The 14,856-nt window shown below is 46.1% G+C and overlaps 1 protein-coding gene across 3 annotated transcripts in view; it reads right to left on the reverse strand.

Annotated features, from left to right (window-relative positions):
• The window catches only part of COL4A6 (collagen type IV alpha 6 chain), a 292,060-nt gene that overhangs the window by 76,562 nt on the left and 200,642 nt on the right, over positions 1-14,856 (reverse strand). For all 3 annotated transcript variants that reach the window (XM_061179436.1, XM_061179435.1, XM_061179437.1), the window contains exons 4-5: positions 1,846-1,980; positions 613-657 (exon numbers count right to left, since the gene is read on the reverse strand). In XM_061179436.1, coding sequence (XP_061035419.1) covers positions 613-657; positions 1,846-1,980 — 180 coding nt within the window. The remainder of the gene's footprint in view (positions 1-612; positions 658-1,845; positions 1,981-14,856) is intronic.

Genomic DNA, 14,856 nt, shown 5'->3' on the forward strand with positions numbered 1-14,856 from the left:
TAAATGTATTAAGGTATCACTAAGTATTTTTCTATCTAATTTCATGTATCCTCTTAATTTTCTTATAATGAGGATGTATGTGCTCTAATGTGGCACTGTCTTCACACCAGTCCCGCATCCCCAATGAAAGCTCCCCTCAAGCCATAAGACCTAACTCATTCTGTCTAAGATACTGATGGTCTTTTATGCCTGCACATGTCTCTGCATCCCCCAACCACATGGTTTAGCTCTGCCTGTAACTGAATCCCAAGGAAACTGTGGGTGAGCACTGCCCTTTAAGCCTTACCACGCACATCTCAACACTTGACCCTGAGCATGTGTGCCTGAGACAGGGTGTTGTTAAGGCCAAAGTGCTTGAGCTATGAGGCACAACCTAGAGGTTGTATTAAAAATGCCTCTATGCAATGGATAAACAACAAGGTCCTACTGTATAGCACAGGGAACTATATTCAGTATCCTGTGATAAACCATCATGGAAAAGAATATGAAAAAAAAATGTATATATATGTATAACTGAATCACTTTGCTGTACACCAGAAACTAACACAACATTGTAAATCAACTGCACTTCATTAAAATAAATTTCAAAAATGCTTCTATGAACACACTCACCAGAATCCCATTGATGCCAAGAAAGCCAGGAACTCCCATGGGACCCTAAAAAAAGGAGTAGGGAGAGGAATGTAAGAGATGCTATAACTGATCTCCATTAGATGAAGTGGGTTTGTTCATGTGATTCATGACCTAAGTCGTTAAGAAGTATTTTGTACCTCCCTCCCCACATTGCATCGCCTTGCTCCCTATTCCACTTCCAAGCGATCACTAGCCTCTACCTAAGGTCTCGGACAGTTCTTGTCTTAGACAATGTGGTGTAAGACCTAAAAATAAGGCTCAATATTACATGCTGCCTTGACATCTGGGAAAACTGGGAGGGCCTCAAATGGCCTAAGCAAAAGTTCCCTTCTCCACTCTGCTTCTGAAGATAAGGTCTCTTGGGCAAACGACCCTTCTTATTAAATAGACCACGTGCAGTTCCTGCTTATTCCTGAGTAGTGGGCTTCAGTCCCCTGCTGGCCCACTGAATTATTCAAACAAGCCAGTCATACCCTCCCTCGAGAATCAAGGGGCACTCACCCTGTTGACATGACAAAAATCTGCCTCTCACAGCCTCTTCTGGTTCATTCTGTTCCAGAGTGCAAGCCCTGTGTAGCCCTGCATGGGGTGTGGTGTCCTCCTCCCCTGTGCTGTGAGTGTACGTGACTAATAAACCTGTTGTTGATCTCTTCTGTCCAGTGTCAGGTGTCATGTCTTTGGCCATCCCCAGGACCCTAGAGTAGGAATCCCTCCCTCACCAATGGGGTCAATAGGAGGTGATTAAAACCGGCAGATAACATAAACTGAACTGCTAACTTCAGTCAGCCAGCCACCATGACATGACCAATCTTTCTTGCATCTCTTTCCCTATATTGGTGGCCCAGCTGGTTTCCAAGCATTCTGACCCCTTGCATCCCTTTCCCCCTGCTTGGATTCCTTTGCTGCCCTGTTGATTGGCCTTCTGACCCACGCCCAGTTCAAATCCACATGACTTCCCACCACGGTCAGCCCACTTGTCTAGCAAATAGCTTATACATGCACTTTCTGACTTGCTGGCTATGGGAATCTCTCCAAAAATGGGCTGTAGCAGCACAACACCCAGCCTGTCTCTTATTAAAGTATGTAGCCTGGCACCAAGGTATTTGGGATTAGTATTCTTTCCATAAATAAACAGAACTGAGATTTAGAACCTTTTACCTTCACACTCACAGCCCATGAGTCAAAGGAAAAATCAAGCTTTGGTGTTCTTACCTTATCTCCTTTTGGTCCATACGGTCCCAGAGGTCCTGGGGAGCCCCTTTCTCCTTTCAACCCTGATAAACCACTAGGGCCAGGAAATCCTTGAGGACCCACCGGACCTTGAATTCCAATTGGTCCTGGTCGCCCCTAAGATGGACAGAAGGAGTACGATTAGGCAACAGAGGACTTACCATCCCCGCTTCCCATTTTCCCATGCACAAAGAACACTGTCGTCACTTCACTAAATAATTTTGGCTTAGAGACCTCTGAAGCATGCCAAAGTTCCAGACACGGATCAGAACAGGCTATTTTAGGGGCTGCTAAGCTTATTTGGATAGAACATATTTTATAAGCACATTTAATAAGATTCATGTGCACCAAGATCCTTCAACTTTGTACTTCTTAGGAGATTAGTTATTCAGGCTGGATAATACTGTCCTCTTCCTAGTTAATGCTAGGCCATCCGTCAGGTTGTCCAGAGTGAAAGAACAGAACTCTGGACAGCATCAGGACGTTTTCGAACCCATGCCCAAATGGCCAACCGCATGCTTGCAGTGAAGTCCGGAAATGGCTGTGCCTGGAGAACACTGCCTCGGTGGGCCAGAGGGAGGAGAACCCAGAAACCCACGGTTGACCAACCAACCTGTCAGCTTATCTTTGACGGCAGTTCCCAGAACCCCAGCACTGCAGCTAGAAACAGACACTCACAGCGAACACACATGCATTGTTTATTTGCTCCCTCTCTATGTCTCTCTTCTTCCCTTTACTCCTCCCCGCCCCCGCGCTCCCCGCCATCTGTACAGTGTTGAATGTGTAAAATCCAAGAAGCCTGAGAATATCCATTAAGTATCAATTATGATAGCAAGAGGGAGCAGCCTGAGGATTTTGAATGCCCTGGTGATAAAGTGTCTGTAACAATTAAGTCTGAGAGTTCAGGCTGACATTTTCAAGCTGACCGAGATAGAGAATTAACCCCAGTGGGTGCAACAGAGGCCGGCTAGTCTGTTTAGAACAAATCCCAGTAGGGACTGAATTTTCTTGGCAGAAAAATGAAAACCATTAGTAATGTGCATTAATTCTCAGAGAACACAACACCATATCAGGTAGAAAGCCTATTTTCATAAACACTTCCATCTCTGCCCCTTAGCCCCTTTTACCGACTGTCCGCAATTTCCTACAAACCTGTGCAAAACTCTGAGAAAAGTCCATTAAACATGCCCTTTAACATTCACCTTCAAGATTTACTTTTGAAAGGGCTGAGAAGAGGACAGATGCTTTATGCAGTGGTTAGAGTCACATACTGGAGACGCAAGTGGCTGCCAGCTATGCAGGGCCTTTGGACTAAAATTTCCCCTGTCAATCAGGCCCACGAAGACCTGGGACTCTTGCAAAGAAGTAAAAGATGCTCTTCCCAAGGAGATGCAATTCTCTGCGGGTGCCACCCACCAATCAAACTTTCCCGACCCCTAACACGCAACCTACAGAGGGTGCTAGGCTGCAGAATGCTTAACAGGCTTATTTCTGGGAATGATGGGGTGGGAGGTTAACTTTTACTTTTTATGCTCTTACCTCCTGTTGGTTGGACTTCTGTTTACAATGATTCTCTTATTTATTACTCTTCTAAATGTTCACTGTGGGGCTTCCCTGGTGGCGCAGTTGTTGAGAATCTGCCTGCCAATGCAGGGGACACGGGTTCGATCCCTGGTCTGGGAAGATCCCACATGCCGTGGAGCAACTAGGCCCGTGAGCCACAGTTACTGAGCCTACGCGTCTGGAGCTTGTGCTCCGCAACAAGAGAGGCCGCGATAGTGAGAGGCCCGCGCACCGCGATGAAGAGTGGCCCCCGCTTGCCGCAACTAGAGAAAGCCCTCGCACAGAAATGAAGACCCAACACAGCCAAAAATTAAAAAAAAAAAAATAAATGTTCACTGTATATACACACACACACAACTAAAAAGTAAAAGAACAACACTTAAAAAAATAGTGCTGGGTTGTGGTTGAGGATTAACAAAGAAGTCTAAAATGTGGGCCTAGCTTTCAAGACTAATGTACACAAAACCATTGCAAACAGTTCAAGTCCAGAATGGAGCAGAAGTGCTGCAGGAACACAAAGGCAGGGTTGGCCATGGAGGGTTTGTGGAATGCTTACATTCTGCCCACGGCTCAGGGGAGTCACGGGCCACACTGGAAAGGCTGAGTGGGCCCCAGCTGAAGTAGGTCTGGAAAGCAAGGCAGGGAAGTTGAAGACTTGATGTGGCAGGAAATAGGGAACCCTTAGAGGTCCTTAGAGGTTTGGGGACACAGGAGGGATGGGAGGAAGGCAGTGTTTCAGGGCTGAAACTCATCAACAAGTGTTCGGGAGAACCCGCGCATGCGCGCGCACGTGTATGTGTGTGTGTGTGTGTGTGTGTGTGTGTGTGAGTGCATGAGGCCAGGACAGCCTGCCTGAGGCTGGAACAAGGGAGACAGAGAAGAACCAGCTGTTGGGGGAGGAAAGGACTGGTTGGTGGGAGGATGAGGGACACGATAGGTTTGCCAAGACCATGTTATTACCAGCAAAGGAGATGCAGTCAGGGCACTGAATGCTTGACCGAAATCTGAGCCCTGCCCAAAGCTTTCACACATCAAGGGAGGGGAGGTGAGAGCATGGTAAACCGTTGAACAGCTACTGAGAGGGCAGACTGTGGCGTGGCCCAGTTCCCATCTTGCTCACATCACTAGAGCCCGAGCAGTGCTTGGTGTGGGCATATGGGCTGGCACACTCCAGCCCTGGTCTCTTGCCTTTGTGAGTGCACACTCAGCAAGAATAAGCAAAGAGACATAGGAGTGAGGCAATTCTCGGGCTGGATTTAACAGGAAATCTGATTCCATCCAGAAAAGGCAGGCTTCCATGGCCCGCTCCCTTTCTCTTGGCTGGGAGGGCAGGCGGAATTTACCATAGCCACACAGATGACTCCTCCATTCCAGTCACAGAGCTTAAAGTGAGTCTCTGAAAGAGCTCATGGATTCTTTGAATTCGAATTCTTTTTCCAAAGGGGCATTTGAAATGGTACCCCTTGGAGGAAGGTGTACTTCTGGGCTGGTGCCGGCTAGAAACCTCTCAGACAGAAGCAGGGCCTGCGGGATGTCTTAAGGCCTCTGAGGCGCTGCTGGCCCAGAACTTCCTCTTTAGTGTGGTGCCAGGCCCTTCTGGAGCCTGCAGTCCTAGGATACGAGACAAGGAGGCTTCTTATCCACTGAGGTCCTTTCTTTCATACAGTGGCACAGAGCACCATGAACAGACGAAGATGGCAAAGAAAAAACTTGAGAGAGACATTTCATTCTTGGGCTGTTCTGTCAGCCATCTCTAGCTATGCTTACTCTGTGCGTATAGCTGTAAGATCTTTTCCCTCGTCTCCAAGGCATAGGCTTTCTGTCACCGTGCCCAGTGGACTGCTGACGCTTAATATTAAATCAACGATGAAGTGCTTTTTTGGTTTGTTCGCTTGTTTTCCTCCAAAGAAGCCATCGGTGGCACTTTTCACAATGGCCAGCAGAGGGCAGTGTGAGAACATAGCGGCTACAGATAAGCAGGTGGGTGGGTGGGCCTCTCCCTCTCTCCCACTACAGAGAAAAGGAAATCAAACCAGTGTCAGAGAAGTCACGGAATGTTGGAGCAAGAAGGGCCCTTAGGGAACGTTCCATCCAGGCTCTATTTTATACACAGGGGGAAAAAGGAGGCCGAGAGAATGGGAAGGACTTGTTTAGGTCACATAGCTAGTGAGGAACAGTGTGGGACTCAAACTAGACCACCCGTTGCCAGTGTGTGGCTCTCTCCCTGTTTGCCAGTGGCAGATGTCCTGGGGGGTCCTTGAGGCTGCCCCCCCCTCACCCCAGACCCGCCCCTGGGACTGTCCCCATCAGTAGGCTGCAGTAGCCAGATGCTCACACATCATTTCTCTCTTCCTAACTGATCATTTCACAGAACCAATCTGAAACATCATCACTGTTTGGACCGCTAGCAGAATTTCAATGCGCTTGGACCAATGCCCTGCCCTGATACATGTCATTTATTTTGGCAAATAGACCCAGACAGGGCAGAAGGGACTCCTGCAAGTCTTTCCAACAAGCTCTCCTGCCTCCATCTGCTCGGTATTTTAAATATGCACATCAGGGTCTAATTCTCAAGAGAGTGAGCTGGGACTTGAGCCTAAGGCCCAGGCTGGCTGCCTCCTGCTGACCACAGTGGGTTGGGGTCAGCGTGTAGTGGTTTTTTTTAGATAATGCTTGGGACAACATTGGCTTTTTTAATATATATATATAAATTTATTTATTTATTTTGGCTGTGTTGGGTCTTCGTTGCTGCGCGCGGGCTTTCTCTAGTTGCGGCGAGCAGGGGCTACTCTTCATTGCGGTGCGCGGGCTTCTCACCGCGGTGGCTTCTCTTGTTGCACAGCACGGGCTCTAGGTGCGCAGGCTTCAGTAGTTGCTGCACGCGGGCTCAGTAGTTGTGGCTCGCGGGCTCTAGAGCGCAGGCTCAGTAGTTGTGGCGCACGGGCTTAGTTGCTCCGTGGCATGTGGGATCTTCCCGGACCAGGGCTCGAACCCGTGTCCCCTGCATTGGCAGGCGGATTCTCAACCACTGCACCACCAGGGAAGTCCCCAGTGTGTAGTTCAATTTCACCTTCGATCAGACCACACCCGAGCCCCAGCCCCAGATAACTGGGGTAGCTGACCCAGAAATGGGCTGGCATATAAAGTAGTATACATATGCAGAAATAGCATCTAAGAACCTTAACAGCACATGCCTCCAACCAAGTAGAACTATGAAACTAAGGGGGGAATGACTTTTCATTACGAAGCCCATTTCTGCCTTTTTATCCCTCCCTAAAGGTTCCAGTGTCCTTCTCCCATAAAATTAAAATTTGTTCTTAAGGAAGAATCTGAAATTCATTCCCACTGAGGCATAAATGACTGACAACAACTTAGAGCTTTACTTCTCCCCAGGGGATCTGTATTTTAATGGAGAGCAAAGTGTTAAGCTAGGGGATGCAGATGATATTTATGAAGCACAGAAGGGAAAAGCGGTGTGCACAGGCTTTCTTAAGGATCTGGCTATACTGCAGGAGGTGGTGGAGTGCTGTTAGGTGGTATCATGGTGCAGGCTCTGGAGTAGGACAGACCTGGAGTCAGATCTTAGTGCCATTTAATAGCTATGTGACCTTGGGCAAGTGACTTAACCACTCTGAGTTTCTAAGGGCTCCAAGAAATAATAGCTCTAGTGTAGGGTTATTGGGAGCATTTGAGTCAGTGAATGTAACACACCTGGTAGATAGCATGAACGTATCTGTTTCCTCTCTTCTTTAAGGCATGTTTATGGTAAAATGGAGAAGTTATAATTGGGTACTTAATGCTCCTTCTCTTAAGTATAAGTGGGCAATGCACAGACAACATTGTGAAACTCTCTTTGGGGCAGAGATGTGTGCCCAGGAATGAATGGGCACTCCACATCTGGGAGAGTATTTCCCCTCTTAGCACTGATGTCCTGGATCTCTTGGGCACTCAGCTCTTCAGGATGTGCTCATTCTCCTCAAAGGGACCTCATCTACAAGCTAATGACTCCCCAGTCTGAACCTCCAGACCAGATTCCTCTTCTCAGTGTGCCAGATCCTTATAGCCAATGGCTTACCAGACCTCTCCATCTGGATATTCCAACTCAAACTCAACAAGACTAAAGCTGAACCCATCATCTCTTCCCCAGCCTCATTCCCCAAACCAGATCCTTCCTCCTGAGTTAATGGAACTAACTCTGTAAATAGCAGTCCACCTACAAAGCTGATAAAGCCAGAAACCCAAGGGTCCTCCATGACCTCTCTCTTTCCCTCATCTTCTACATCCAATTCACCAGCAAGGACTGTCAATTCCACCTTGAAAATATAACTGAAACCTGTCCATCTTTCTCTGCCTCCATGGTCTTAGTTTAGGACTTCCTCGTCTCTCCCCTAGAGTGTTGCCACAGCCTCCCAATTGGTCTGCCATTCTCCAGTCTAGCTTTAGTCTCTCCCAGCATCCTGCCTCAGGGCCTTTGCACATGCCTTTGTTCTCCTGGCTAGCTCCTATTTATCATTCAGGCTCCAACCAAGATATCAGCTCTTCCAGGGAAACTTTCATGATTACCCCCCTCCACAGAATGGGCTAGATTGCCTATTTGTGTCCATACCCCCCCCCAAGAGATTGAACTCCTTGAAGACAGGGCCTGTGTCTTACTTCCCACTGAATCACTTGTGCTAACTACAGTGCCTCATACACAGTGGGTGCTCAGTAAATGTTTGCTGAATGGAGAAATGAATGAATGAATACACACACCAAGAAGCCAGAGGGCCAGGTGTATCACTAGGGACCACGTGGCTTGAATTCTACAATTTGTCCCTACTTTTCAGCTGGAGTTCCCATCTCAGCTATGAGGCCAGGGCGGAGGGGGTGTAAAAACTTAACAGATTCTGGCCTAAGTAGCTGGGATCTCTCCCTAGCCGTGAAATATGTGGTAAGAAGGAAACTAACGATGATACCCCCCAAGGGCAGATTACTTAAGAAACTTGAGAACACTATTCCTTTCACCATTCTTTTGGAGCATCACAATACACCTGTGAAGTAGGTGGAGGGCACCAAGCTACAAAGTGGTTAGCCAATGAGGCTTGCTAATTTCACATAGCTGGTCAGGGCCTCCCCATCAACTCTGTGCTCCTTCTACTGCGACAAGTGGAAACAGCCATCCGTACAGCCCTACAATCCACTCTCCTAGTAACAGCACTAATGGGCTAGCGCTGTCTGCAGAAGTAAATAAGGGAGAAAGAACACCGGCAGGTGAAGAATAGGTCTAAAGTCGGCAGATAAAGACTCATATTATACAGATATACAGATCCATTTGGTGGCCCAGGAAGCCCTGGTTCAGCTTGATAATGTTAGCATCAGCTACAATTTGCCAGCACAGCCAGTGACCCTTCCCATCTTCCAAAAAAAAAAAAAAAATAGGTGATTGGTGTCTACTAAAGAACGAACCCCCGAAATTCTGTGTCTGCCATAGCTGAGAAGCAGTATCAGAGTCTTGCCCTCAACACCCAAATGAAAACACATTTATTTTCTAGTTCTTAAGCTATAATCAGTGTTTGAAGCAGCCAGCCCAGGCATGAAGACATGCATCTACATGTTTTGTTTGCAAAGACACACACACCCATCCCATTGGCTGTTGTCAGCATGTTGAAATTTTTGGAAAGACACCTCCCAGAGTGCTAACGTTTAACTCTTGCTAGGCAAGGCTTTGCAGCCCTCCCTTCTACCTGTTTATTCACATTTCTCTTCTAAAACATAATAATAACCTTCTTTTCACCAAACACATACTAAGTGCCGTCTCATTTAACCTGTCTCCTTTAATCCTCTAAACAGCCCTAACAGGTGGGTATTAGCTGCATCTTACAGATGAGGAAACTAAAATATAGACAGGGTAAGGAATTTGCTTGAATTCACACAGTAAGCAACCGGTGAAGCCAATTTTGGTGATACCAAATCCTCTGCTTCTTCTACCAAGCTTATATTGCCTCTCTGCATTGAATAATGCTCTGAAAGTATCAATAGAAACACAAACCCACTTGAAGAGGGGCAGTGAGAGCTACTCTGGGCAGAAAATACTTTCATTTTCATTGATACTGGAACAATTTATCTCAATTTTCCCAATCTTTTCACTGGAACAGGTACTATTTAATAGAAACTCGCTTAACAGAATTAGTCAATTAAGTCATAAAAGGCACTTCAAGGGATAGCACGTCCTAGACCTTAAAAAGATGGAATATTCCTTCTTGTTCCACAATTAAAGTGGCCTTATTGATTGGTCTGTGGGCAATGGACAGTTTACTATGTTCTCGTAGACAAATTCTGATGTGCTATGAGCCCCTAATGCTAGCATATTCAATTAGGGGTGGAAGGGGGAATACAGGTACAGTGTACTAATTTGAAGATCATCGTGGTGAGCAGAAATTGGTAATTTTGTCTTTAAACATGTCGTATTTTCCCTTGCCCTTGGGGAATGCTAATAATTGTTAAAATAGGATGAAGCAGAGATGTCTGCTAGATAGAGGCAAATAAGTTGATGAAGAATTTTCAGGTCTCCCTTTTCTCTATAACATGTTCCTAAAACTACATCAGAAACCAGAAAAATCTTTTCTTTTGTGATAATAGTATAATGGGGATGGTCAAGAACCCCAAATCAAATGAAACTGGAAATATGACCAATAGTTGGCCACAAAAATAAAAACAGAACAACCAAACACCTCTGTAACCATTACAAATGGTTGAATGAGTCCCCATAGCCCTTCAAATATACATGCAGACTATACAAAGAGCCCCACTGTACTATAAAGTGTGTGCTGAGTTTCCAGACTGCATGAGAAAATAAATACAGCTCTATCTTCTTAGGATGAATTTAACCTAAAACTAATACACACGTGGGAAAAATTTGAAATACTTAACTTACCATAATTTTGTTTTCCTTCTTAGAATTTGAAGGGCAACTTGTGTATCATTTGATGGCACAAGTCTCTTAAGAAAGCCTTCTAGTAAACAGAAAATTCGCCTGTTTAAAGCAGAATCATAGGATTAAGTTTCTATTTCCTGCCCTCACTTTCTAACTGTGTGATCTTGAGAAAGCCAGTTCATCTCTCGGCCTTAGTTTTCTCATCAGCAAAATGGGGATATTACTTGCCCTACCTATTTCCTGAATTGCTTTGAGCATCAGTTGAGACAATGTATGTGAAAAGGGGCTGAGGGTTCATTCCATGGACTAAGCTTTGCTTTGGGGGAAAAAAAAACCCTAGTAACCAAACTCCCAGTTTTCAAAAACCCCTGTTTGCTGGGCCCATAGGGCAGTAAGCTCTTAAATAAATACAGGCTCACGAGGAGGAGATTTCAGTAGACAAAAAATTGAATGAAACAAGGAGCAGAATGTAAAGCTGCGAAAGGTAGGAGCAAATTGACGGTCCAGTACAGGGTTGTCATTATAGTTTAGAAAGGATGTGGACCTACCCTCTTATCCTAGTATTGTAGTTTAAAAATATGTGGTTTACAATGTTCATTGCAGCTCTATTTACAATAGCCAGGACATGGAAGCAACCTAAGTGTCCATCGACAGATGAATGGATAAAGAAGATGTGGCACATATATACAATGGAATATTACTCAGGCATAAAAAGAAATGAAATTGAGTTATTTGTAGTGAGGTGGATGGACCTAGAGTCTGTCATACAGAGTGAAGTAAGTTAGAAAGAGAAAAACAAATACTGTATGCTAACAAATATATGTGGAATCTAAAAAAAAAAAAAATGGTCATGAGGAACCTAGGGGCAGGACGGGAATAAAGACTCAGACCTACTAGAGAATGGACTTGAGGACACGGGGAGGGAGAAGGGTAAGCTGGGACAAAGTGAGAGAGTGGCATGGACATATATACACTCCCAAATGTAAAACTGATAGCTAGTGGGAAGCAGCCGCGTAGCACAGGGAGATCAGCTTGGTGCTTTGTGACCACCTGAATAGAGAGGTGGGATAGGGAGTGTGGGAGGGAGGGAGACGCAAGAGGGAAGAGATATGGGGACATATGTATATGTATAGCTGATTCACTTTGTTATAAAGCAGAAACTAACACACCATTGTAAAGCAATTATACTCCAATAAAAATAAATAAATAAATAAAAATATGTGGTTTATTTTAAAACACATGATTTAATTACAACCTGGAGCCAATCTTTTTTTCTTTTCTTTTTTCTAGCAAAACATAGCCATGGTTTTATAATTAAAAAATCAAAGTGAAACAGGTGTTGCCAGAAATTCACTTTACAGCAATTTTTGCTGTAGTGTACCTACTCCATTAGAAAAGGGATACTTGTGGCATTTTTCTCTGACATAATAAATTACCCATCATTGATATACCGCACAACCTTTGGTCCAATACTGAGCTGGTGTGAGCTGATTGCTTCTGGATCAGTGTTGGCTTCCCCAAGTCTCTGGTGAGAAGCCCTCAAGTTTTGGGAGTGGAAGGTAACAGGGAGTGACCAATTACTGCTCCTTAAACAGAAGGAGAAAAAGGAGGATAGGATCAAAGAAATCTGCTAGGACCCCATTGCCAAAGAACTCAGGGAGCTCTGAAAGGGGAGGGGAGGGCAGGGGAGGGAGAGGAACAACTTACTCGTATAGTCTCCCTGCTGTTCTCCTACAGGCCCACACCCCTGCATTCATTTAGAACCAGAGGAGCATTCATTTCCACACCCATGCAGATAAAGAGATAGGCATTCCAACCCCAATACACATGCCCGCAGGCACAGGAGTCTGCTAAAATGCTAGGGCTTGCTGGTACTCTGGCTTAGCCTACCCTACACCTCCCAGCCAGCCACGGATTTGAATTCAAGAAGATGGGATGACTTACAGCTCCCCCTGCCGGCTGTATGCAGTAGTCCCTATGGACAAGTCCAGTCATCCGCGCAGCCGTGCACAGGCCAAAAAGGAGAGGGGAAGGGGGTCTAGAGGGCAAGAAGCGCCACAGTTCTGATATCTTTTCCTTTTACGTGGTGGACAATGGGAAGCTGAGATGAAATCAAGCTCTGTGTGCAACAGGAAAGACGGGCTGTGCTGGCGGAGGCTGCTGCGGTATAGGTGACGAGTAGAAGCTCCAGAGCTATTAGTGGCATCAGAAACAAGCTGCAAGCTTGCTTTGGAGAGGCGCTTCAGATTTCAATTGTGTTTGCACATCCATGACTCCACTGAATGTTCAGAATAACCCCATCCTCAAAGTACTAGAGAAGTAATTGAGCCCAGAAGTGAATTAACGTGTCCGTGGCCACACAGCTTCTGAGCAGCAGAGCCAGACCTTCTTAGTCCCAGTCTGGTGCTCTTTCTCCCTTTATAAAGAGACAGGTCAATTCTGGGTCCAAAATTCCCACAAAAATGTCATGTAACTCCACCCAAAGCCCTGGATCTGGAGCTTATTGAATCCTTTTGACTCTTCCCTTCATCCGTCTTGCTGCGCAGTGGCACGCTTATTAACCAGTTCAGTAGATGCACAAAGGACAGAGAACTCAAGTCAATCTACATCGTCCCTTCATAACTCATCAATTGAGAAAACAGTTGTGGAGCGCCTACTGTGCGCCAGCCATGGTGCCACATGTTGGGAGCACATAGATGAAAGTAACACAGTCCCTGCCCTTGAGGCGCTCTCAGTCCAGGTCAGAGAGACTAGTTATGTACACACGTGAATATACCATAAGGCAGAGGAAGGCAGAAGGGATAGGATTCTGAACCCAAGGGCCATCGATAGGTCTGTCTTGAAGATAGAGGAGCACATTTTATCCCTCCAAACTAGAGAGTGGAGAAGGATGCATAACGAAAAGGAGCCAGGATGAGTTTTGGTAAGTAAGAGGGAAGTGGAGAAAGTCCATTTCAACTTGACCTCAGTTATCTCAATAAATGTAGGAAGTGAGGTTGCAGGTAGAGAGTGAGGGTATTTGAGGTTGAGGACGACTGGCAAAGGGCGGGGAGGAGATGCTGTGGAGGCCATGGCAGGAAGTCAATTGTTAGAAAAGTGTGAAGGGCTGCCAAGCAGCTCGGAGGGCTCTGCCGACACTAGGGATCGTACTTTTGTTGGGGAAGCTTCCTCAAACAGTACTTGGCAGCCCAGGAACTGGAGCAGGCAAAGCAGGTAGCGGGGTTTTCCAGGGTTGGATGCTGGCACATACATCAGAAGTACTGGGGGTGAGGGAGAAGGGTGGGTCCAACAGGAGGATAAGAAAGCACTGTTGACATAGCTGATCTTGGGGGCCAGGCTGGAGAGTGAGCCGGAGGGGAGCTAGCCATTCCTGATAAACAGATGACTTCCTAGACCATTTGGGCCTGGCTCAAAGGGAGAAGGCTGGATTAGCTATAGCTAGGAACTATGCACAGCATTTAGTACTTGAGTCAAGGCTGTCAAGACAAATCTGGAGCCAGAGAGAGCAACCTGGTGATCCAAATGTGGAGAAATCCACCAGACCATTAGCGATGTCACGCCACATCTACACGGCCTTGGTGTAGTATCCAATTCAAAGGGAGATGGTATGGGCTGATGCAAAGATAATGGTGCCAACGCCCAGGGCAGAGTCAATGGCATGTGTGGGTAGGGAAGCAGGTAGCTCCCATGTTCACAGTTCACTGAAGACATGTTTTGTCTGAGTTCTTGGTCCTCTGTACCTTCCCCACTGCCACAGTGTCATTTACATTTTTGTTATATTTCACTCTGCCCAACTATTCCCTTAGAGATAGGAGAAATGAAAGCACTTTAAACAGCTTAAAACAATAATCTGCTTCCCAGAGAAAGCAGAGTTAGGGATAAATCAGGAGAGGATTCTGAGAGGAATCCAGGTGGAAAATTGGGGAGGGAGGAAGCAGCAGCTGGAAAAGAAAGCAAAAGGAGCCAAACCCTAGGACCTGGGGGACAAAAGATATGAAAATGGAGCTGGCCTGTCCAGGGGCCTGGCCTGGGGAGGTTATCTGGGCAAGAGGCCCCATGGCCCCCCCTTACCTCTCCATCCATCACCACTTTTTTCATTCTCTGGTTTTATGAGGATTTTAAAAGCTTTTAGATCTGGTGCTGGCAATCTTTCAGAAAAAGTTAACAGAGAATTCTGCAGAGATAAAGTCCCCAGTGAAGCCTGTAGCCAAGAGTAGCAACAATTGTCCCCTAAAGCTGAGTGGTAAACAGACCTTCAAGTGCTTTCCCCTTCAAGGCTTTGAGTGCTGCAGGTCCTTTGGCCTAAGAACCTAGCAGCTAATCACTTCTCTCAACTTGCTGACTGACAAAGAGAGGTTTCTTTGTTAGTCTAGTCTCAACCAGTCTCTGGAACCCAGGAGAAGGAAAAAAAAAGTGAGGAGGTGTAAAAGGGGGGCAGGGCAAGGCTCTAGTAAGTCATCTGGGAGAGGGACGCTCTCCCAAAGGCAAAACAAAGGAGCATGATTAGGGGAAAGGTG

Source organism: Eubalaena glacialis, chromosome X (genome assembly GCF_028564815.1).
Source record: "Eubalaena glacialis isolate mEubGla1 chromosome X, mEubGla1.1.hap2.+ XY, whole genome shotgun sequence".
NCBI lineage: Eukaryota > Metazoa > Chordata > Mammalia > Artiodactyla > Balaenidae > Eubalaena > Eubalaena glacialis.